Genomic DNA, 24442 nt, shown 5'->3' on the forward strand with positions numbered 1-24442 from the left:
TAAGAGGAGTCAATTGCTTTCACTACCATGTTGGAGAAATTGTTTTTATGATTGTGTGAAGCAAAAACAACACAAAAATCATTTATTGCTTGCTAATTTGAGGATCCTTTACTTAATCAAGAAATTAGCCAACTAATCACCACAAACACATTTAAACTCATGAATGAAAACATACCAGTAGTGATAATATGATAAAACACAAAACATTTCCATAAAGATTTAAGAACACGTTCATGGATTCTTCAACATTCAACAAAAGTTCAAAGGATTCAACAAGAAGTCAACCAAGATTAGTTTAGCCACGCATGGCTAAACTCAAAGAAACAAAGTTAGAGAAGATTGTACCAAACATTTTACAATAATCAAGAGGTGAAATCAAGATGTTCTTGAGGTGTTCTTGGCCCTCAAAAGTACTCAAAACTCCAAAGAGAAAGTGTCAAACTCGGACCTCCAAGATAAGGCTGAAGAGGCACGCCAACCTTCCCAATATAAAGCTCTAAGTAAAATCCAGAAATTGCCCTTGTCAGGAATCCACGCGGGCCGCGGGGAATCTTACGCGGGCCACGTGACTTCGACGAAATTTTTGGGCTTCTTCAAGTCTTGGGCCCCCACAGCTAATCCATTGGCCTAGTTCGAATCCAAACAGCTTCTAGCCCATTTTTCTTTAATTTTTCTTCAATTAAAGCCCAATTCTTCTCTCCACATCACTCAAAACTTCCGCAAACTCCTAGACATCGATCTTGCACACTCAAGAATTCTCCCGCGCCCTTTCAAATTTAAAGTTCAACACTTCTGTGCCTTCAAACAATCGACAAGCCTACTCCTTGAATCACCTCCACAGCTATCAAGCACGAATTCCCCACTGCTCTTCAAGTCCAATCGCCTTCCAAATGATCCCGCACACTCCCCCTCCTCTAGTTTCCTTAAAATCTGCAATAATGCTCAAGAAACTTGAAAGTATCCGAAATGGTCATAAAAATAACAAAAAGGAAAATATGCATGGAAATTAACTAAAATGCGAACGGAATGTGCTAAAAAAACTATAAAAAAGAAGTAAATAAAATGAAGCTATCAAATCACCCCAAGATCAAACCTTACTTGTCCTCAAGTAAGACAAGACTAAAATGAACTTGGGACGAACTACCCTAGAAATAAAAAGAATGGATAGAACCATGGAACCTGTTCGACGTTAGTCAACATGGTCAGGATTGATCTCGCTGCTATCTCACAACTTTTTCATCCGATGACAATGGGACCATAAACCACAGCCAGGACAACTCCTCTAGATGAATAAGGAGGGATGGTCAGTCGCAGTCTTAATGGAACATGCATACAATGAAGAACATCTGTAGTAGGGAGAAAGCAACTGGCTGGGCTCGGGTGGAGCTCTTCATTAAGTGCACACTCTGATCTCACGTCTGCCGGTTTCTCTCATGTGTGACTAGGTTTAATCGCTCGGGCATCGTTGTAGGAATCGGCTCACTTGGTGTTGGTCCAAACCTCCTGTAGTATTCGACTCGACAGTCTCCCTAACATCACCAATTTGCGAAAAAAACAACTCGATCTATATACAATAAAACAGGCCTATACAAATGAATATCAAACGCCGGGTGACCAAGATGTTGGAAAATTTGTTCAATAATTGAACCGGCCACCTATCTAAGATAGTTGCAGCTGAAAATTTGCATGCTTTTTTTTGTTGTGATACTTGAAGGTAATATATTAACAATCGAAATTTTAACAAGAAAACCCTTTGACTCAAAATTTGGCTCCCAAAAGTGTGTAAGTGGAACCGAAAGGGTAATGATATAATCCGAATGGCCTAAGTGTGAAAATGACCATGTGTGGAACATAAAGATGTAATGTAAGCTCCTTTTCAAACTTGTGGTTTTTCAAAGATGATGAAAATATCCAAATGTGGACTAAAAGACTCTCTAAAATTCTAAGAAAATCGCAAAAAGATATGGTGATGTAAAGAGACCGGATATGGATTCTACTCGGGGACAAGCACCAGTGCTTCATCCTAACGGTTCAAACATGATCAAGTGTGATCCTCTCGGCGGTAGTGACCGCAAGGCTAAGAACATCCATTGCTATAATATATCCTACAATTGTTAGTATTGTATGCATAATTCTTCATGAAACTACCTGGCCATGATCACTTACCCCTTTAAGCTACCAGCATCTGATCCCAAGTATGAAATCCCAAACTGTAGCTAGTGGTCCCGGTTCGATGGGTGAGATAGCAACAAGATCCTGGACCAATAATGATACAATAACTGTGAACCTGTTCCATGACATCCAAGGGGGTGAGAATAAACAGACAACAAAAATGCATGAATGGTAATGCCCTAGGCTAACTGTTATGCAAAAAATATAAAAGGTGAAAAAGAAGAAAATAAAATCTTTTTGGAATTTTAAATAAATAAATAAAATGAATGAAAATTAGCTTAATACTAAAATGTTATGCAACCTAGTTAAAAATGCATGAAAAAGTAAAAGATAAGGGAAATGCCCCACCCCAAGCTTAAGAACAAGCATTGTCCCCAATGCTTAAGGAAAAGGCGGAAAGGACCTAAATCGGAGGGTCGGGCGGCGGGAAATGCCCGTGGCGATAGTGGTAGTCTCACATATCTTGGACCTGGCAGGAAGTGGGCAGGAAGGACTGCTCCAGCCGATCAACACGGGTCACCACATCCTGGATGGCCCGGGTGTTCTCTTACGTTTGGGTATCGATGCGCTGCACCATGGAGAACATTGTGGCGAATTGCTCAAAGAACGTAGGGGGGAAATATGGTGGGACTTTGTGTCCCCCCTGCTGTTGTAGCTGAAATTGAGGCTCGACGAATTGTTGTGCAGGCTGAAACTAGTCATCCTCATCATCTACAGGTGGAGGGTAGTCTGATGGAATGATCCATTGCTCGGGGTCGGTTGGCTCAAAACTCCCTATATACTCGTGGGGGGAGAATAAGGTATGGTTGGTTGTCAAGAATCCATATGGGACCGACGACAGAATCCCGGATGAGTTGCACTCGGCGAAGTACGTGGCCGTCAAGGCTAGAGGGGCCGGTAGCCTTCTCGAATGGAAGAGTAGAGAGATGAAGTTGAAGCGGTGGCCGAGATGCAATGAGGGTGATCAATCCCCCAATGAAAATGTCTCCTTTGTCCATAGTTGTGAGGTTGTAACATTTGGTCAAGAAAAAGGAGGCAAAATCCGGCCGCGGACCGTTCTCACGAGTCATGCACCAAAGAAAAAATAATTCTGCCTTTGAAATTTGTCCCACTCGGAGCGGGCGGAAATGGTGCATGTGAGAACTCGATGCGCTAGGCGCAAACATGGGTGAATTATGGAGGAGGCATTTGACGAAGACGATGAATATTGTGGCTCGTTGGTAATTTGCTACCAAAAGTGATGCTCATTGAAGTTTCCAGGCCATGGGTCTTGTTGGTAATATAGGTTGTCCACTGGAGTGCCCATCAGGGCGTTCACGACCCGATGCAGTAGGGATCGTTTCTCACCGAGCATTTGGAAGGTGAAGGTTTGGGCTTCCTCCTTGGGGTTGAATGTGGCAAGAAATTCCAAGGTGGGTTCAACCTAGGTAGCGGTGCGGTTATAGAGGAATTGATGCCACCCGATGTTGTTAAATAACACTTGGACTCCATCGAGTACCCCAAGACTAGCAAAAGATTCCCTATGGAGGAATTTTATTGACTTGACTTGACACTTATTCGAAACGAGAAAATCATAAGTGTTATGGTCCTCGCGATTCAACAAACGAAACGGGGGATCCTTGGATTTTCTTTTCGACCCTCCTTTAGAGGAAGTAGCTCCCGTCCCCGTTTTTGCACGTTTAGACATTTACTTGGGACAAAATTTTACCAATAATAACTTTCAAGCCACAACAAAGGCACACAATACCAACAACAAATGGGAAATTGTGGTGTAAATAATCAAGTTAAAGGAATGAAATTACCCAATTTCTTACACCCGAGATGAATTAGTGCCACCAAAACGATTTCGTCAAGACACACCCCAAGCTTACAATTTTGCTCCGTATTTGACGCTTTAATCGCTAAAACAACCCCACAAACGAGCTTCAAGATGACTTTCCGGCGACTAGAGTGGCGGCACCAGGAATTAGACGGAAATTTTTCATTAGTTTTTGCAGAAAGATTGGTATGGTTAGAAAGCCCTCGGAATCTCAAATACATCAAGCTTATGACACTAAAATGAACACAATCCATGGCTAATCAAGATCTGAACAAAACTTCATCCAGATCAGAGCTTTTTACTTCCAAGTGGTGCAAAAAGATGATGTGTTTCTTAATCCAAAATGCTTCAATCTTCCAAGATGAATTCCTTTCCTTCTTCCTTTAAGAAAACCAAAACACACACACTAATGGTTTTAGAATGCTCTCAAAATGGATTAGGGTTTCCAAGGGTCGATATGAGGGATGGAGGCTGATGAATTTAAGGCTATTGATGCTGTAAAGTTGTTTAAATAGTGCACAAACCCTAAATGTTATGGTTTGGTTCGGGCCACATATGCCTAGCATATGTGATGAAACATGTTTCCTCTAAAATACTACAAGGGACCAATTTGCAATCAAATTCACCTACCCAGGGCATAAATGGAAAATGGTTCAAAATCGATTGATGTAACCACAAAAATTAATAATATGGTGCAAGTGGTGAAATACATTGTAGATATCACAAGTTACACCAACAACTAAATCGGATCGTGCATGCCAAGGATAATGTGTAAGTGTAAGGATCCCCACATGTTATAATACACAAAGCTTTTTATTTCGCCATACCCTTAGCTTAAAAGGGTTAGTTATAGATAGTAGGCTTCAGATATACACCGATGCCATCAATATAATAGCCCGCAAGACCATAAAATCCAGCAAATGATTTATTCTCCCATGGTACGTTGAAAGGTGTCCCTCTAAGATTACCATAAGGTCCATGGGTTTGTTTGGTTGTGATGAATGTGAGTGACGATATTATCGTATAGCCAACATATGTTCCCCTTGAGAGGCCAATCGTTCCATTGATAGCAATAATCTCTTCATTGGGAGAAAATTTAACCTAAACTAAAATGGAAAAATAAATAACTAATATAAATGAAGTGACTATAGATTCATTGAGTCAAGTTTGCACCTCAGAGACTATGTCTCCACCATTCCATCCACCAGCCTTGTTAGAAGTTTTCTCTACGCCCTTAAATTTTGTAGTGAACATAAGGGAGTATATAAGATCACCATGATCAATGGTTATCTTCTTCAGACGATGATTTCTCTCAAGTTGAAAAGACCACTTGTTTTGGGGACCTCCAGGAGATTTTGTTCCCCAAATTCCAACTCGTGCAATTTTGTCAGATGAAGTCGTGATGTAGACACCGATTGCATCAATATAGTAGCCTGCAAGGCCATAAAATCCACCAAAACTTCCTCTTACCCATGGTACAGTGAAAGGAGTATGTGTTTTTCGACCAAAAGGTCCATGAGTCTTCTTGTTCGTAACAAAAGATAGTGACGAAATTATTGTATAACCATCATATTCCCCAGTTGATACCCCAACTGTTCCATCAATGCCAATTATTTCCTCATCATCTTCAAAAACAACCTGTCCAAGCAAATGGCTAAGTCTAACTATTACCAAGTTCAATAATATAAACATAGGAGCAAACAATTATATTTGTATGTGTCGGGTTGTGAAGAAGCTATTAGTTTACCTTAGAAATTCTGACGCCGCCATTCCAACCACCAACCATGTGTGCAGTGTACTGAAAACCCTTTGATTTAGTAGTAAACACAAGAGAGTATATTAGATCATCATGATCAACAGTTATGTACCTCAGTTTATGATCTTTTTCAAGTAAGAAATCCCAACGATTTTGGGGATCTTCATTAGATTTAGTTCCCCATAATCCAACCTTAGAAACTCCGAGAGAAGCCATACAAAACGGAACATACAACATTACAGCTAATATTATCCTCTTGAGCGGCATCTTTAGGTATTGTTCTTTTTCCATTAGAAAGCAACACAATATCTGCCAATTAAAAGTGAAATCAATTAAATTAGGAACAAGAGCTCCTACTGACCATTAACTTATATTTGTGTCAAGCGAGGCATGCATGCACATATCGAATCACTATTATGTCACGTATTATTTATTTGGTTTGTTCAAGTTATTATGTTCATATTAAAAAGATTAATGGATTGATGAGTTTGGATGTGTATTTGACTTTGATAGTTAATAATCAATCGTAAGAAAGTGTCCTAAAAAAAGTATATAATTTGAATGTGTTTGGCACATTATTTGAACCCTCTAATGATTACATTTTTTTTCCTTAAACGACTATATTAATTAATTACATAAGAATTACCTTTTATGAATAATTACTAAGTATTATTATACATTAATTTTGTTTTTTACCTATAATTATTACTATAATATTTAAGTATTTATGAAATAGTGATGAAGTTCTTTTTCTTTTATTTTTTTAAAATTTTGTTTATAAACCATAAACCATTTTCTATATAATAGTATTATAATAAATGTAAGGATTGATTAAGTTCAAATCTATAAAACAAAAAATGTTAAATAAAACAGTTTTGCATATTCTTTATATTATTTATATGCAAATAAACTAAAACAAGTTGATTTTTCTCCATAGTGCGTTTATGAATAAAGCTACTAGTTAACAAATAGATAGACGAGTAAATAAAATGGATTAGAAGGTTGGAAAATAAAGAATAAATGGATGAAGAAAATCTAGATAGTTAGAACCATACAGTCAAAAAGTGAAAATGATTTAAATTTTGAACATTAAGGTGTTTTTGAGATTACTTTTTAACTTCAAAAATCTATTTTTTTTTTTTGTTTTTTTTTTGTTTTTGTAAAAATTCTTTTTTGACTTTAGTGTTTTATAGGCAAAAACCCAAATTATTTTTAAAATTGTTTGTCTTAGTATTTTTTGATTTTTGAATGAAATTTATCTTTTAAGTTGCTAAAAATCACTAAAAGACAATATTTTTTGATTTTTGAAAAACCATTATTTTCTTGTTGGTAAAAAGTTAGTAAAAGGACTTTTTTTAATTTTTAAACTTTTTTTTTTGAATTTTTATGAAAATTTGAGAAAACCAAAATTTAAGAAATTATTTTGAAAACCAATCCAAAACACCTTCTAAAGCAAAAGGTCATCATCCAACTCTCTAAATTAATTAAATAGGCTATAAGATATACAAACATTATTACATGCCATTTTACCGTAAACACTATATAAACACTACTTAACACTACAGTGAATGTGATACGGTAAATGTTTCCCCCACGATTCCCCATCAATTCTCTCTCTCTCTCTCTCTCTCTCTCTCTCTCTCTATATATATATATATATATATATATATATATATATATATATATATATATATATATATATATATATATATATATATATATATATTATAAAAGATGTTATTATTTGTACCCATCAATCACATAAAAATAAAAAAAATGAAGAGTAAACACATACCCGAACAAGCACACTGAACAATCTCAAATTAATCATATGAGGGGAACAGGAAGATAATGTTTTATCTTCGAGAGAATGATATCAAAAATGGGTATAAGCGTATATATATAACAAAACTGACATAAGCTCAAATCTAAGAAAGAAATAATATATATTCAATTGACGTATAAGTACATTCGTTTAATAGATTAAAAAATCATTATTGGTCAATCAGGGCGGTCCATAGATATAGTTGGCCTGGGCAAAAAGAAAAGAAATGGACCCCAAAAAATGATAAATATGATAAAAATTAAATCGAAAATAGACACCCTTATAAAATTCACTATTACTATTAAAACACATAAATATGGTCATAACTTTACAAAAACAACTAAGTTAAAGAAAAAAAAAACTTCTCTTAGCATTTTTAATTAGATTAATTTCTCCTCTATATACATACCATATATTCTAGAAATTTTGGCCACTTGGAGACATGGGCCTTGGGCAACCGCCCGTGTTGCTCACCGTCCGGACTAGCCTTGTGTCAATAATACAAAAAATGATGGTTACACTATCATATTGATAATAAACAAAAACTGAAAAAACATAACGAAGGCCTAACTTTAATCTTATATGCACCCATAATAAATGCCGTTCAAAAGAAAAAATAAATGCACCCAGAATAAATATCTCACCTGTAAATACGAGGAAGCTCTGGACCCAACTTCCCCTCCACTGGACACTGGTTGTTGCATCTAATATCGCATGTTTTTTCACATATATGTTATTTATAGGTCAATTGGTCAAAGGGAAGTCAACATATAAATTATAATATATCATCATGACAACTACATTTGGTGGTGTATGACTGTATGACACATGTACACATGGAACCAATAATTGATGTGTGGAACCAATAATTGATGATAAAAAACATAGAGGAAGGAATTGGAGGGTGTCTGACTGTCCGTCACATTTTACGTGCTATTTGCGTCATTTTTTTTTTCACTTTCTTTTCATTTCCTAGTTACTCTTTATGATCCAAAAACAACAACTTTTAACTTCATCTTATTTTTACAAATAAAATTACTAGATTAAAAACTACAATTCGATAAATAAATAAACTTAATTAATAAATGATTAATAAACATAAATTAATAAAATAAAAGTATTTCGTTATTTGGAAAAAAGTACATACATGAATAAAAAAACACAAATTATAAAAAAAAAAAGTGTATCAAAAATTTCATATCTTTCGGGCTTGTTATTCGTCACACATTTTTTGCTTTTCCTCATAGGCCTTTTCTTTTTCCGACATTTTTTCAAATGTCAAATGTTCGATGAAATTCAAGTCGTGTTGTTCGAAGCTTACTGTCATTTTCAACATTTCCTTTACTTCGTTGAATCTCGATGCATTTGAACAGTACGCCATCCTTTTCGTTTTGTCCTTGCCCATCAAGCGGATAATTTCTTCTAACTTGAGTTCGTCTTTTTCTTTTAAGTCTAATCCGATACGAGCATTGGAAGAAGCTGTTTAACTAGTCAATGACGTTTTTGTTTGTTTTTTTGTAGCGACATAGCTTCTTTCTTTTGCATAACTTTTCATTTCAAACTATGTGCTAAAACTTTACAAGGGTCATTATATTTGAATGTCCTTCCATTGGTTCTCTTACGAAACAATTGATACACCTCTTGGAAAATTTCTTCATCGCTCTTTCCACTTTTCCTTAGTTTTTTAGGTTGGTGTACAACTCGTTCTGCTTTGTAACATTCTTGTTTATATCTCAAAACTTTGTATTCAATTTTTGTTATAACTATAGTTACCACACCCCCAATTATTCGAGAAATCTTTTAGTAATATGTAGAAAAAAATGGTCAATTGATTGTGCATTTCCTTCCTTTGAATCCTTAGATATGTTAGACCTATGCTTTTTTCTACACCAACTCTTCCCTCAGAATCCACCCTTGAGGGGTTGCCTTCATTTTAGTGGTCGATGCTTCTTTTCCTTTGTCATGTAGAGGTGCTCGGTTCTCGAAGATGCCTTCGAGTGAGGGGTTGAGTTTTAGGCACGAACTCGTCATACGAATAGTCGAGGGTTTTGGTTTGTGGGTTGTCGGGGAGGGGGGGGGGGGGGGGGGGGACAGGGGGATTCGACTTTGAGGTTCAAGTTGAGGTTGGTCGGTGGAAAATATTCAGGAAAAGTCACGAAGTTATTTATCATTTGTAAAACATGACATACCCATGGAACAATATTGTTGAACATTTTGATATTGAAGTTGTATAAGGAATGAATAGGACCATCTAATCGGGGATGATAAAACGATTGTTAGATTGGCACGTCTTGTTCGACGTGAGGCATGTCGTCGGGTTTTCTACTAGGTACTTCAATTTGGATAAACACTTAATTTTTAATATTATCTAAAAAGGATTAAAATCTGAATATTAATATTAAATCTAATTTTAAGTATTATTTACTAATTAGTTAAATTTGAGTATTTTTAAGATAAATCTAAATCGAAAAGTCTTTTAATTTTAAATATTATTATATAATATTACTAATTCTAAACTTCTCATTGAATAATACTATCATTTATTGGCTCATTTTTGTTTTTTGTTTTTTTTTTAATCTATCTAATTCGGTGGGAATATTTTTATTTTTAATATATTTGATTCCACCGTCTAATGTAAGTAATAAAAATGAGATATGTGTCACGTGTTACCTCCTCAAACAACCCACCACCAGCTACATCATCTGTTACCTCCTCAAGCCACCGCCATATACACTTACATCGATGCTTCCCCCTCTCTGAGTCTCTCTAAAAACCTATGTCTCTCTTCTTCCTATTTGTCAGCTACCACATCTTCCACCGTGGTTATATTCTATCGCTTATAATCCTCTTCGAGCAAATAAACTTCTAGTTTCTTCTTCCACCGACCCCGACGTATTCCATCGATATCCATTTCGTCTCAAAAATCATTCCTGATTGACGACTGCGTGGTTCTTCCTCTTGCATCTTTTGTATACCAGTTGCCATCGTCGACTTCATCGTCGGCGTCCCCACCGATGATGGTTGCGATGGTTGGGGTCACTGTCCATATGCTAATATCATTTGATAGCCTTATATCCGGAAGCATCCAAAACCGACACCCAAAATAATCCCGGTCGCTCAAATAACGGTATTTCTTCAAAGTGAAGACACCACCATTTGCTCCGGTTGTCGCCGTTCAGGTAAGCTTTCTCTAAGCTTTTAATCACCTTTTCTCATTGTCTCTTTTTCATTTGTCTGTAAATCCTTGGTATTTTGGGGGATTAGGATTACCAATATCTGGGTAATTTCCCATCGTTTCCGTCTTCAATTAGGAGTTGATGGTAATGATCAAGGTTGTAGAAAACATTAGACGTTAGCTAGACGGTGGACTGGGGTCTAGGGATTAATCGGCTAGGCGGGGATTAATCGGGGGATTAATCGGAGACCATTAATTATTAAGAAAGTTATTCGAAAATTTATAAATATAACTTTAATTGTAAGAATATGCATAAATAAGCATAAAAGTTTAATAATTAGTTTAACAAACGCAACAATTTATCATCTAATTAATAAGAAACGTTATTTAAATTTTAATATATTTTAAGAAAAGAAGTAAATTTGGGTATTATATATTTCAAAACATACAAATTTTGAAAATTTTGGAGAAAAAAATTTAAAATTTAATATTTAATTTTTTTTTATATATTAGTTGAACATTGAGATACTATGAGCTTTTGAAATTTTGAAATTTTTGGTTTAATATTTAAACTATTGAAAATTTGAAAATTTGGCCGATCAGGCCGCCTAGGACCGATTAGGACCACCTAGGACCGATTAGAACCGTCTAGCTCCGACTTTGACCCCCTTTGACAAAAACCGATTAGGCCGATCGATTAGCCTTAATCCTATTCGGTTGAAGACCGCCTAGCGATTAATCCCCGATTAATCGGCCGCCTAGACCGATTTTTACAACACTGGTAATGATCAAGAAAGGGGAGGGGGATAGTCATCGGTCTTTCATTAAGGATGCAGGAAGGATTGGGTACGAACAAAATTGATTATTGTCCAAATTCTTCCTCCTTCCTTTCAGGGCAATTGGAAGCACGAATTTGATGCCTCCTACAAGTTACTTACCAGATGCAGTCGAAAATTCTAAGGTTTGATTTCTAGAATGTGGCTTGCTTTTTGAAAATCCCAACATATGTTCAGACCAATATATTGTTAGGGTCGAAGTTATGTTGTAAAATGTCGAAAATGTAATGTTATTTTACAAAGGCATTTTATGTAGAAACTGAATGTCTAGTCCTTTGTAATTTTTTGTATGCTTTAATATTTTCCTATAAATAGGGAAGTTACTTAGAGTTAGATAAGAATTTTGGAGTCAATCTTGTCTAGTTTTCTCTCTGTAACCTTGAAGCATAATACGAGCTAAAACATGATCTTATTTACATTTTGTGTTCAAAATTCTCATTACTCTGATTTACTTTTCATTTCTCGATTCAATACTTAATCAATTGGTATCAGAATAGGAATCATATCTCTGCGATCTGATTTTCATTCTGAATCAGAAGGTTTTTGAATCAATTTTGGATTCAAAAGTTTCCGAACCTTTTGTATTGAAAATTGTTCTTGATCTATAGTTGTGATTCGATTCTGCAACTGATTTCTTGAATCGAGTGTTCTACTTGAAATCTCTGATCGTTTCAGTTATTTGCTTTCAAAATTTCTTAAGATTTTCTGAAAAATCAGTCCGTACATTCATGGCTAATTTCAACTTGAACTCAATGACATCCTATTCTCATTTTCTAGGATCTTCAACAAAGATTCATATGCTCATCCTATAATACTATGATCAGTGGGCTGATTGCATTCTAGACTATTTGAACGGGATTGATGAGGAGCTTTGGTCATGTATAATTGGAAATGGTGTTCCTCCACCAAATGTTCAACCAATTGGATCTTCATCTGGTACTCCAAGTGTTGAAACTCAATCTGATAGACTGAAAAAGCATGAGAAAAGATGTATGAGAGAATTGCATGGTGCTTTGCCTCCTGTTGTCTATAACTATGTCAGAAGTTGTACAGCTGCAAAAGATATCAAGAACACTCTCAAAGAAAAGTTTCAAGGGAGTGAGAAGACTAAGCTCAATTCTGTGAAACATTGTTCGATTGAATTGAAAGAATCCAAACAAAAGAATGGTCAATCGATTGAAGGATACTATGATCGGCTGAATGAATTAATCTACAAGTGTCATCGTCATGGAATTACACGAACAACCATGGAATTCAATCTAACATTCATCATGGGTTTGCGTAAAGAATGGAGGAACGTGACACTAATGGTAAAAACCCAGCAAAGCTTCGACACATTGACACTAAATGATCTATACAATCTTCTGAAAACTACGAAGCATAGGTGAATGAGATGGATGAAGAGTCGAAACTAAGTTTAGGAGGTCCGTTGGCACTAGTTTCGAAAGTTGCTGAGAAAGAACAGATTGAAAAAGAGAGTTCTGATGAAGAAGATTTTATTATAAATTCAGACGATGAGGCTGTTGCTTTTTACTCTAATAATAGAGTAAGAAGTTCTTCAAGAAACCATTCAATTCTAAGTCAAAAACGGGTGAGGGAAAAGGAAAATGTGTGATGAAAGCTGGAGGAGAACAGAAAAAGAAGAGTGAAAAGAAGGATGTGGAGAAAGAAGATTTAAAAGTTGAAAAGAAGCTTAAAGGAGATTCGGGCATTGATTGTCACTACTGCCATGGAGCAAATCATATGGCCAGTGATTGTCAACTTCGTAAGTAGGAGGAAAATAAGACCAAGATAAAAGACTACAATGAAAACACTTTTTGGGCCGAGATTACTGGGGGAGTGTACATGCCATCTACTGCACGGGGGAGGATGATTAGGTCTACCATATACAGATTGCTGCACCGTCTGATTTCCATATCTCTCACACACCATAAGAATAGTGAGAGAGTGCCATCTACAGACTTATATTTCTTATGGGCACTTATTACTCTAGGGAGGCACCTGAACCTTCCAGTTGCTTTAGCTGCTTATTTGGGTAGGAGGGCCAGGGGACTTTGGGAGGATAGCCCGATTTGCGGGGGGCATTTTATCACGCGATTGGCTTGATCCTATTAGTTGTTGACGTGTGAGATTACGAGAACGATAGTGTTACATGATATGAGGCCGATGAGCCTTCAGTTATTGGATTCGATGTGTGTACTTGAGCGGGGCGAGAATGGTGTCCTACGGGTACGACCAGATGACGTGGCGGACGAGGAGGGTGCAGTCGAGCCACAGCCGCGACGAGCCCAGCGGTGTAGACCTGCTCCTCGGGGAGCGCAGCAGGGACCTGAGCCGGAGATTGATATACGTTACCTGGCTCAACGCATGGACGAGGGATTTCACCGCATTGATGAGGGAATTCAGAGCCTGGGTGAGCGCGTTGCACACGTGGAGAGACAATAACAGTGGTATGGGGATGCGTTGACCGCATTCTTTGCCCACCAGGGGTTTCAGTACTTGGATCCTTTTCCACCACCATTCCAGCCACGACCTAATGGAGTCGGTACATCTGGGACACAGCAGCACGATGACAAGGATGACGAGTGACTTAGTTTATCCTTTTATTTTTATTTTTAGTTTTGTGTTATTTTTGCGTTGCTTAGTATTAGTATTTTTATTAGGTATGTAATTAAGTTTAATATAGGATGTTTTACTTTTGTTTTCCATGTTGATGCTTTTTGGTTGTTTAGATCTTTGCAGAATTTTAGCCCTTAGAAAGCTGGCAGTAAGTTCAGCAGCTAGGTTCGACTGTTGCTAGAGAGAGCCGTGTGAGAGATCGAAGATTATAGTCAAGACCCACGATTTGTCATAAGTGTGGGGTGCATATTGATTTCGTGAGAGATTATTTAGAAGAGGGACATTTTTACTATATTTTGACTCTTATGTTATGGATGAGCTATTTCCACACCAAAGAGTTTTATTTCGGCGCGAGGTAGAAGTATCATCCCTGCTGCCACGACATGGTTGACACTTTCCTATGTCGTGGGGGAGTTTACATCGTGAAAAGAGGCTGCCATTCTTGATATGACGATGTGACCAACAATTTTCACATTGTGCCCATGTTTAGATTTCACATCTTTTGACGAGACGACGTGGTTAACACTTTCCCACGTCATGGTTACTACATATTGCATTTATTTGCAATCTTTGCACCACATTTTAGAAATCGGCGTTCTTGAAAATTTAGAAGCAGCAGTTCCAGTTTTCAGTCTTTCAGCAATATTTGGAGCAACTTGTAGCAGCCCCATTCGATCTCACCACAACTACCCAGGGGAGTCTGTTCATTTTTCTCCCTTTTTATGTGCTTAATTAGTTTTATGCATACAATGAGGGCATTGTATGAAATAAGTGTGGGGTAGGGGGTCGGTAAAAGTAGTAAATTAAAATTAAAAACAAAAGGAAATAATAGTTTGAAAATTGCTAGATTTAAGAAAATTTATAAAATTTAAAAACTTGAAATAATAGTTTAATTTAGAAAAATCTAGTGATAATTTAAAAGATTTGCTAATATTGTATGAGATGATCCGATGAGAACTCAAATGTTTAATCGAGCTTATATACGTTCTAGTGCATTTGTGGCCTCCTTATTCTAGTGAAATCATGGGACAAAAACACGACCTCGCTTAGCCCGAGGGATGCAATATGTTTAGCATCGTGTACCAAAAATGTATCCAGGAAAATTATTATCGTTAACCAATAAATGTTGAAGTTGAGCGCCCCTGCTTAAGCATGTAGGGTTTTGAGCGAAAAAAAAGTGAGTACATGTTAAAAAAAAAGAGAGAGAATTACAAGAAAAGTTTGAAGAATTTTTGGAGCATCAAAGTTAAATATGAAAGATCAAAATTCTGAAGAAATTCAAAAAGTTGAAGATACCCAGAAAATCAAACAACAAGGTGGCGAATTCAAAGAAATTAAAGATCAAATGTCAAAGAAGTGAAGAATTCCAAAAGAGCTCCATAGTGGTATCATAAATTGTAATTGTCTAGATTATATATGCTTGGGTTGTTCAACCAAAAATACCTTGAGGTTAGGAGGTTTTCTGCAAATGGATTCGGAGGGATGCATAAAATGAGCATTGTTTGGAAAAAGTGGGCGAGTGTTTATGAGGATTGTGAGTATTTAGGGTATGAGGGGTTCTTTAGGAAAAAAAATTTAGACACAAATGCATGTGTTGCGGTCTTGGCATAATGGTTGAGTTTAAAATGGACTGTTGAGTGCGATATTGGTAAAATAAAAGTAAATTTGCTTGGGGGCAAGCAAAGGCTAAGTGTGGGGTATTTTGATATGTGTATTTATATATATATATATATATTTTTATACATTATATCTTAATATTTTAGCGTTTATTATTCTCTTTTAGAACTAAAAAGTACTTATAATGCTTTGAATTATGATTTGCAACTATTAGTTGTCAATAGAGCACAAAAGAAAAGATTGGAGCGGAATTAGGGCGTAGAAGCTAAAAGAAAGAAAAATGCTGGAAGAGACGACTTACGCCCAACGTAAAGGCTTGCATCAGGTTTCCACATTGCGACAAGTTCCTAAGTACGCCCAGCATAATCCGACTTACGCCCGACGTACGTAAGTAGGTTCCAAGGGCTATAAAAAGCGATTATCAGCTAAACAGAGGGGGAATTCGACTTCTAACCTAATTTAGTCGATAATTAACTTCTGTTAAGCCGTTTTGAGGGTCTAGAAGGTGGCGTTAAGGCCGTTAAGCTAACGGGAGCAGAGTTCGGAAGGATTGGAGAGCGGATACATGTCGGTAATCATATAGGTTATTAACGTGACCATGTTTAGCATTCCATCGTGATACTATTATGTACTTGGTTTCTGATTTAGGTGTAAAAACCTTTTACTTTTGTTTATGGTTGAATGAAACCTTGATTATTGGACTAATTGCTATATTGAATTGTTTGTTTATGTTTAATTTATCTTGCCAAGCTTGTTAAAAGATCCTTATGTGTTAATGATAATTATTTGCTATTAATTGTCAAGTAAATTAAGTTGTATGAACATCTTCTTGATTCCTTGTATCTTATGACTTTGATGACCATCAAGATTATAAGTCTAGGAATAACGAATGCGAAACTAGGATTAACTTGGGAATAAATAAGTTAACGTGTGAGCCTTGTTTGATGACCATCAACAAGAGGTTAATTGAACGACCAATTCGATTAACTATTATTACAAGTCTTGCTTGATACGAGCTGAACACTAGGAAACATGTTAGTTTAATCAACTGATCATTATTTGAATTAACTTGTTTGCTAAAGGATTAGTTATAGTGAACGCGAATGTAATCCTTTTAGGAATCGGTGAACATGAATAAATGAATTTGTGTATGCAATTTTCTATGGTTTTAAGGTGTAATCTATTTAAACCAAAGTACCTGTAGAAATTTGTCTTCCTGTTAGTTTATCGAGATTTGCTATTTAAGTAATTCGTTTGAGATTCAATAACCATTTCTTTATTACTTTCGTGTGTCCTCTAACCTATAATCAAATATTTTAAATTAATTCACCACCGTTCCCTATGATCGACACCCGACTTACTTAAGCTATACTGTAATCTGACTAGGTACACTGCCTATAAGTGCAAAGTTAGTCTAAGTTTGTTAGGTTATAAATATTAAAATTAGTGGGTACTTCCATACACATCACCGGCCCATTTTGTGATATGTGGTACACTAGTGATGTAGTGATATGTATTATGCTAGTTGGATTACATGATATATGGTATGCTAGTTGTTTTATGATACTTGCATGAAAGACCTTGGGGGGGGGGGGGGGGGGGTTTCCGGGGCACTTAGGTGTAAAACATTGGAGGGTTTCTAAGGCATCTTCGGAATTTGACCCCAGACAATCTCGATCACCTCCTCCTGGATGATCTCAATGACATGATCCTCTAACAATGCTGGCCTATCCTGGCTGCTTGCTCCCGATCCTAACCCGGATCCGTTCTCAAGAAGTCTCATAACCACCATTTTGGTAATACACCATAAAGATCTCTGATAACCCATATAATGACATGGAACCAACTCCCAACCAAACCCTAGGGCTTGTGACTTCCTTGCTATGCGTATGGGTCCTATGCTTTCAGTAGTACGTGCCCATACTGCCTTCCGCACCTACCCATATTTGTCTCAAGTATCACCACAACTCCCTAACGATATACATTAACATAGAGAGCGCTCAATTCTCACTCCTAGAGGAGTGCTAGATATCTCATAACTGGCCTCCCAGCGTCTCACAACTCACCCATCCATGAAACATGCACCAACCCTTCAGCACTCGTGTATGCTAGTCATACATAACATTGGACCCTATAGAATTTTGAATACCTGATCCTACCCTAAGCCCTTAATCAAACAAGAACAGAAAATAAGGCCAAACCAAACATTCTCACACTATAAGATCTTAGTTATGTACGACCGTGATGCATATACTACGAAACTACAGTAATGATGTCATATCCATATAAGGAAACCCTAGGCTATCAGGCATTATATAATCAGGCAATTCTATAATGCAATTCCTGAAGATCCCTAGCCTAGTACTAGCATGTTGTTCTAACATATCACAATATCAAATAACTGTAAGGTATTTTAGGGTCTACTTACTGGCTTCGGCTGATCGTACACTCTACATCCTCCTTTTCTTATTTTGAAAACATTTAAAAATCATCTTAAAATCTTTTCCTTGATTTGAGACTGGATTCACACGAGTGTTCCTCCAATTCACTCAAACCAAGGCTCCGATACCAACTTCTAACATCCCAAAAATTCAAGCCAATATAAAACTTTTTAAAACATTTAAAACCATTAAGTCATTACAATTGGTTTTCAAAATAGTTAGACATCTGTGAATCCTCGGAATCAATCGGGAAAGTATAAGGAGGTGCACGATCATGCATTCTCCTTCCTGCGATCATCAGAAGTACTTGAAACAATAATCGATAAATGTAAGCTCGAAGGCTTAGTGAGTTACCCCCAAAATACCAACGCCATACAAATATCACCATATCACATAACATATAAGCAAACAGATACAACATGTAAAATGAGCCAGCAGTCTAACTGGAATGACTCCCAGTCCTTAATCTATCTGGACCGCTCTCTGACCCCTCGGCACGTCTGGACTGCCCTCTTAGGGCCTTCATCCTTTCCGAATAGCTGGTTGGGCCTTCGGCCTGAATAGATTTGTCCGGCTCGAGCCTGCAGTGTACCCGGTCTGCCTAAGGTGTCGTGGCCTACTGTACACATCAAGACCTGCCACAACCATTACCCCCAAACCAACAAACATGTGCATATACATATAAACAAGTAACATGCAGATCTAACAGATCACTAATCATGGCAACCATCCTATAATCAGGATACCGATCCAACCGATCACTAACATAGCAACCATCCTCTAACTTGGATATTGATCTAACCGATCACTAACATAGCGACCATCCTAACTACCAGGATGTATATCAATCAACATATCATGCAATAACCTGGATGCAAATCCGATAAGGGCCGACATTGGTGCCTTAGACCCTGTTGATATAGTGAGGAGAACTCACGTGACACTACTGAAGTCGCATGGATAAAACACCAGCTGCTGGTTGCCAGATTCCCGAACTGTCAACATCAAACAATACCCAATTAATAATTAGGTTCCAAGCCTAAGGTCCAACTCACATTCCAAAGGTCCAATAGTCAAGTAGTGAGCCAAAGCCCAACATATGGCCCAATTTTCTAAATTGGGCCTAGACCTTTACATGGTCTTTCCTTATGGCCCATCTAATATTCTAGTCCACACTCTTAGTATTCCCATGGCCCAATATCACAATAATCATAAAGGCCCAATTATGGCCCATCTACCCAATTTTCCAAATTGGGCCCAAGACTCTCACATGGGCCTTATCCTAAAACCCATACAATTATTTAGTCCATTTACTTATTCTTCGAAAGCCCATTAATAGTCCAATCACCAAAGCCCAATAGAAAGGCCCAACTCAAGGTCCAAGTGAAATTAGGGTTTCCACATAAAATGACGATTAGGGTTAAGTGTTTCTTATTTAACCCATTAAGGACTTGATCCATTAAGTCTAATATTGCGTTAGGTTAATTGTCAATGATTATTAATTATTATTATAGGTTAATTAAATAATTCTCATGCAGTCCCGGTCAATCCCAAAATTAGGGTTTCAAGGCATTAGGGTTTTCCAAACCCTAATTAGGGTTTCCAACCCAATTACCAGCCCATTAATCAAATGGTTGGCCTTATAGGTCAATTAGGTTTAATTGGGTCCACTTTGTCCAAGCATCCCAAACGAGTCCAAAACACAACAAAGCACACCGCCACCCAACACGACGGCTGGTGGCGGCAGCCACCACCTTACAGTGGTGGTTATGGATTTTTCTATTGATTATTCCGGCACGATTACAAACGATATTACAATAAACACACACACACACACACTCAAAATAACATAGTAAATACACACCCACAACCACCCTTATGGTGGCAGGTGGTGGTAGATGGTGGCAGTCACCATGGCTGGCGACCATGGTCGTTCCCTTATATTTCCGACCAACAACAACGAGCATAAAAATGATTTGCAATAGTAGTACTCGACGAAACATGCCAAACGAACGTAGCCACCCACCTAGTGCCGTGAAATGGTCGGAGGACGACAACACTAGCTGTGGCGACTGCGTACAACCGAAATGGTGGACAACAACGGCAACTACTGGCGACTATGGCTTGCCCTTCTTTATTCCCGACGTCCCACCATCGGTCTTTTTCCTCAGCCAAGAAAGAAGCAGTGACATAAACAAACGAAGAGAAGAGATAGGGTGGCAGCGGATGCTCACGGTGGCCACCAATCTTGCCGGAAGGGAAACGGCCGCAAGGAATGGGAGAAACGACGGCAGTAGGCAGATGCGAGTTAGCGGCTGCGAGACGGAGCGGAGGTAGGAGGAGAGGGTTGCTGTAGCAGGGAATAAAGGTAACGCCTCCACTGGAACACGACAACGGAGATAACGACGCCTTGAGTGATGGTGGGTGGCTAACTCCAGCAGCGGTGGTTGACGACGGGAGCTTCGTCTTCAATAGGGAAGGAAACCACTGGAACTTATTTGGGGGGGGGGGGGGGGGTAGCGGCTGGAGTTTATGTCTAGGGTTAGGGTTAAGGGGGTATTTGGCTTGTCTTTTTGAAAGGCAAAAGATGTTTGGTAAAAACATTTTAAAAGTGACTTTTGGATTTTAGATAGAAGGAAAAGTGACTTTTTGAAAAAGTTAGGAAAACCTGACTTTTTGTATCTTTTCCAAAAAGGACTTTTGCCTCTCAAAAAGACAAGCCAAACACCCCCTAAACAGGGCAATGCAACAGTTAAATAACGTCTCCTTCAAATTTTCTCCATAATGACACCTTTAGTCCTTCCTTATCCTTATTCCTTAATTTTGATCTAGAAATTACCCTTTCTACACTGCCTTTTAAAATCCTCACAAAATAAGTCTGATATCTACTCTTTAACCCCTGCTTCCATAAGTTCTTTTATATTAAGCCCAAATGATACGAAACACCCCCTGACTTTGAAAATCCTTGGCAAAATAAATCTTGAAATTACACTTTAACCTCCGGAGATTTAAATATCGTCATTTGGCTTCCCGAGACCAACACCCCACTAATTATTACTTGATTTTGGACAATAATAATATAAAATAATAATAAAATTACATTTTGGGGTTCCAGATTTATTATTTTATTATTTTATTTTATTTGGGATGTTACAAAAAATTTTTTAGTTCTCGTTATCGTCCTTCATTGATAATATATTTGCATATGTTTATGTGGAATAACATAATGGAGCATATGATATTATCATGATCAATAAACGACTATTTTCAGAGTATGAGACGCAAACTGGCATAGCAAACGTAATGACATATATTTAAGATATTAATGAACACTAAACAAACAGAGGATGTTCAATAACTACATAACTTCAACATGCTCTTTGTTTCTTACTTCGTAATAAAGCCTTCAAGTTTATTTGGTCTTTTTCACACTCCAACCTTCAAGAAGACATCATAACCTCAAAGGGTTATATATTCCTTATTTCATAGTACAACTTTTAAAGGTTATTTGTTCCTTATCTCACTGTACTTCCTTCAAGTAGACACCAATGCTATCGATATAATAGCCAGCAAGACCATAAAATCCAACAAAAGAACCAATATTCCATGATACCGTGAAAGGCTTCCCTCTTACGTTACCAAAAGGTCCATGAGTTTTCTTGTTTGTCATGAATGATATCGAGGATATTATAGTCAAGCCAGCATCACTTCCCCTTGATAACGCAATTGTTCCACTAATGGCAATTATTTCCTCATGCCTTTCAAATATTACCTGAACATGAAAGACAAATTGAACATACCACACATAACTAAGAATATTACATCCAAAGAGACACAAAATGATATTTTGGAATTTATAATTTCCCATTCTTCACTTTTCTTACCAAACTTGTTCATGCTATCTTACTTTTTCTCACTAACTTTCTTTGATTACCTTGCGAACAAGGTGATAAAATGTTATGCTTTTTATATAAATACTGTTTTTTTTTTTTTTTTTTTTTTTTTTTTTTTTTTTTTTGTCTATATCACATGATTCATGAGAAACAATGTATATCCATTAACCATAATAAAAAATATTGAATATTACATATTTTTGAATTGTTTACCTCAGAAACTGTCTCTCCACCATTCCAACCACCAAACTTTTCAGTAGTTTGTGTTAAGCCTCCACATTGTGTGGTGAACATGAGAGAATATATGAGATCACCATGATCAATGGTTATCTTCTTCAAATGATGATTTTCCTCAAGTTGGAAAGTCCAAACATTTTGTGGACCTGCACGTTGAGTTTTTCCCCATGTTCCAACCCGTACGATTTCCTCATAGGCTTTTAGATACACACCAATGCCATCAATATAATAGCCGGCAAGTCCATAAAACCCTACCAAGGAGCCTTTGTCCCATGGTAAATAAAATACATTTTCAGTTGCATGACCAGAAGGTCCATGTGTCTTCTTGTTTGTCATAAAATATAGTGACGAAATTACTGGATTACCACCTCGATTACCAATGGCTCCACCAATCCCAACTATTTCCTCAATCACTTTCAAAGTGTACCTGATTTAGCCACAATGAATATTGATTAATAAAACATATTGATTAGTGACTTAAGATATCAACTCACCTCCGAAACTGTGTCTCCACCATTCCAACCACCAAACATGTTGGAATTATGCAAAACACCTCCACATTTAGTTGTGAACATGAGAGAGTATATTAGTTCACCATGGTCAATGGTTATCTTCACCAGTTTATGATCTTTCTCAAATGCAAAAGACCACTCATTCTGAGGACCTCCACTTTGTTTTCCCCATTTTCCTACTCGAATATATCCTGCTGCTTTGCTAGTTGTTGCCCCACCCATGAGATAAACTGTAAGTATATATATGAAATGCAATAAGGAACAAGCTCTTCCCAACATTTCTGTCAAATGAATAATGGCACCTTATATACATGTTAGCCATAATTATTTTGAATCATTGGTTAAGATGGAATTCGAAAAACATAAAGCAACCATGTTTTCGTTAAGTCTCATTGTTTAAAATAAATAAATGATTTATATCAAATTTATATAAAAAAGTTTAATTGGCGTTAACTTTTTTTCATGCAATAATTAAAGATGCTTCAGAACTTCACTGATTGCACACAAATAAACAATCAAGTGGAAGAGATATACTATAAGTTTTGAATAACTATTTATCTCTTTGTTGGATGAAGTTAGTTCATCAAATTAGATTGAGCCACTAGAATGGAATATGAACGCGCTAAATATTCAGAATCAGAACTCGAGAGGTCTGGAGTTTGTTTGAAATTTGGTGAGATTTGGACCTTTCCGATGTCACCTCTATTGGCTATTTTTCCTCCTGTTATTTTTTAGTCCCATGTTTTGTTGTTGATTGTTGGATGTGTTTGTAAAGCTCTTTTTAGTTCTTGTTTGCCTCTAGCCGCTTGCTAAAGGTTTTAATAAACTTTTGAAGTTCAAAAAAAAGTATATTCAAGGTAAAAGAGATTTGAGCCAATAATAAAATCGTCAAACTTAGAGTATGGTGTATAATGAAAATAGAACGGGTAGTGTAGTAAAAAAAAATAAATAAAAAAACCTTACCTTGTACACTATCGAACAGCTAGATCTTCACTTTATGAATTAATCAAAGCAATCGACAACTTTACCAATGGATTGGAGAAACTGCGAGTAAATGATCCAATCAGTCTAAATAGTAAATACATACGACGAACTGCTTCAAATTTATCAGTTTTTGAGAAGCCTACATGGAATTCGAAAGTGAAAAAACCAACCTTCGAATTGCCGCTTAGTATTTTTTACTCCATGACCACACACAATGAGTATTTGCAGTATATAAATATATAGAACTCGGCCTTCAAATAGTGTTATGCACGTTGTAGTGATGATAGAACCTGCTCTATTTCTGCGAAACTCCTATAAAGCCGTGTTCCATAGTGATGGAGATAACGTAACAAAAAGTTATGGATGAAACTTAGATACTTACAAGATGCTATTTTGACTATTAGGAAAAGTTGATAGTGATCACTACTCGTGCATAGTGATGAGAATAACGTATCAAAAAAGATAGTATCTAAAGCCGTGTTCCATAGTGATGAAAAAGAATTACTTTTCTAGTGTCTTTAACGCTGTTTGTTGCCAAGAGCCAAAAACGCGATTT

The 24442-nt window shown here is 36.9% G+C and overlaps 2 protein-coding genes across 12 annotated transcripts; both read right to left on the minus strand.

The window, feature by feature from the left end:
* Window positions 1-206: 206 nt before the first annotated feature.
* Window positions 207-8321, minus strand: LOC111908580 (mannose/glucose-specific lectin). Of its 8 annotated transcripts, none has more exons than XM_052767111.1 (6): window positions 8217-8320; window positions 7982-8059; window positions 5739-6056; window positions 5165-5629; window positions 2167-2287; window positions 207-2093 (listed from the first exon to the last, which is right to left on the minus strand). In XM_052767111.1, the coding sequence occupies exons 1-5, from the start codon at window positions 8274-8276 to the stop codon at window positions 2171-2173; spliced, it is 1038 nt and encodes a 345-aa protein (XP_052623071.1). In that variant the 5' UTR covers window positions 8277-8320; the 3' UTR covers window positions 207-2093; window positions 2167-2170. The 8 variants fall into 8 exon arrangements, with proteins under 8 accessions (XP_052623071.1, XP_023760168.1, XP_042752853.1 ...); XM_052767113.1 differs by having other exon boundaries at window positions 912-930; XM_023904400.3 differs by lacking the exon at window positions 2167-2287 and having other exon boundaries at window positions 207-930; window positions 8217-8321.
* Window positions 8322-21549: 13228 nt separating this feature from the next.
* On the minus strand, window positions 21550-24227 carry LOC111908579 (mannose/glucose-specific lectin). Of its 4 annotated transcripts, none has more exons than XM_023904398.3 (5): window positions 24057-24227; window positions 23866-23946; window positions 22881-23183; window positions 22367-22803; window positions 21550-22032 (listed from the first exon to the last, which is right to left on the minus strand). In XM_023904398.3, the coding sequence occupies exons 3-5, from the start codon at window positions 23179-23181 to the stop codon at window positions 21781-21783; spliced, it is 990 nt and encodes a 329-aa protein (XP_023760166.2). In that variant the 5' UTR covers window positions 23182-23183; window positions 23866-23946; window positions 24057-24227; the 3' UTR covers window positions 21550-21780. The 4 variants fall into 4 exon arrangements, with proteins under 4 accessions (XP_023760166.2, XP_023760164.1, XP_042753601.1 ...); XM_023904396.3 differs by having other exon boundaries at window positions 22367-22817; window positions 22885-23132; window positions 24057-24218; XM_042897667.2 differs by having other exon boundaries at window positions 22367-22817; window positions 22885-23183; window positions 24057-24218.
* Between the last annotated feature and the right edge of the window lie 215 nt (window positions 24228-24442).

This window comes from Lactuca sativa, chromosome 8 (assembly GCF_002870075.4).
Source record: "Lactuca sativa cultivar Salinas chromosome 8, Lsat_Salinas_v11, whole genome shotgun sequence".
Lineage (NCBI taxonomy): Eukaryota > Viridiplantae > Streptophyta > Magnoliopsida > Asterales > Asteraceae > Lactuca > Lactuca sativa.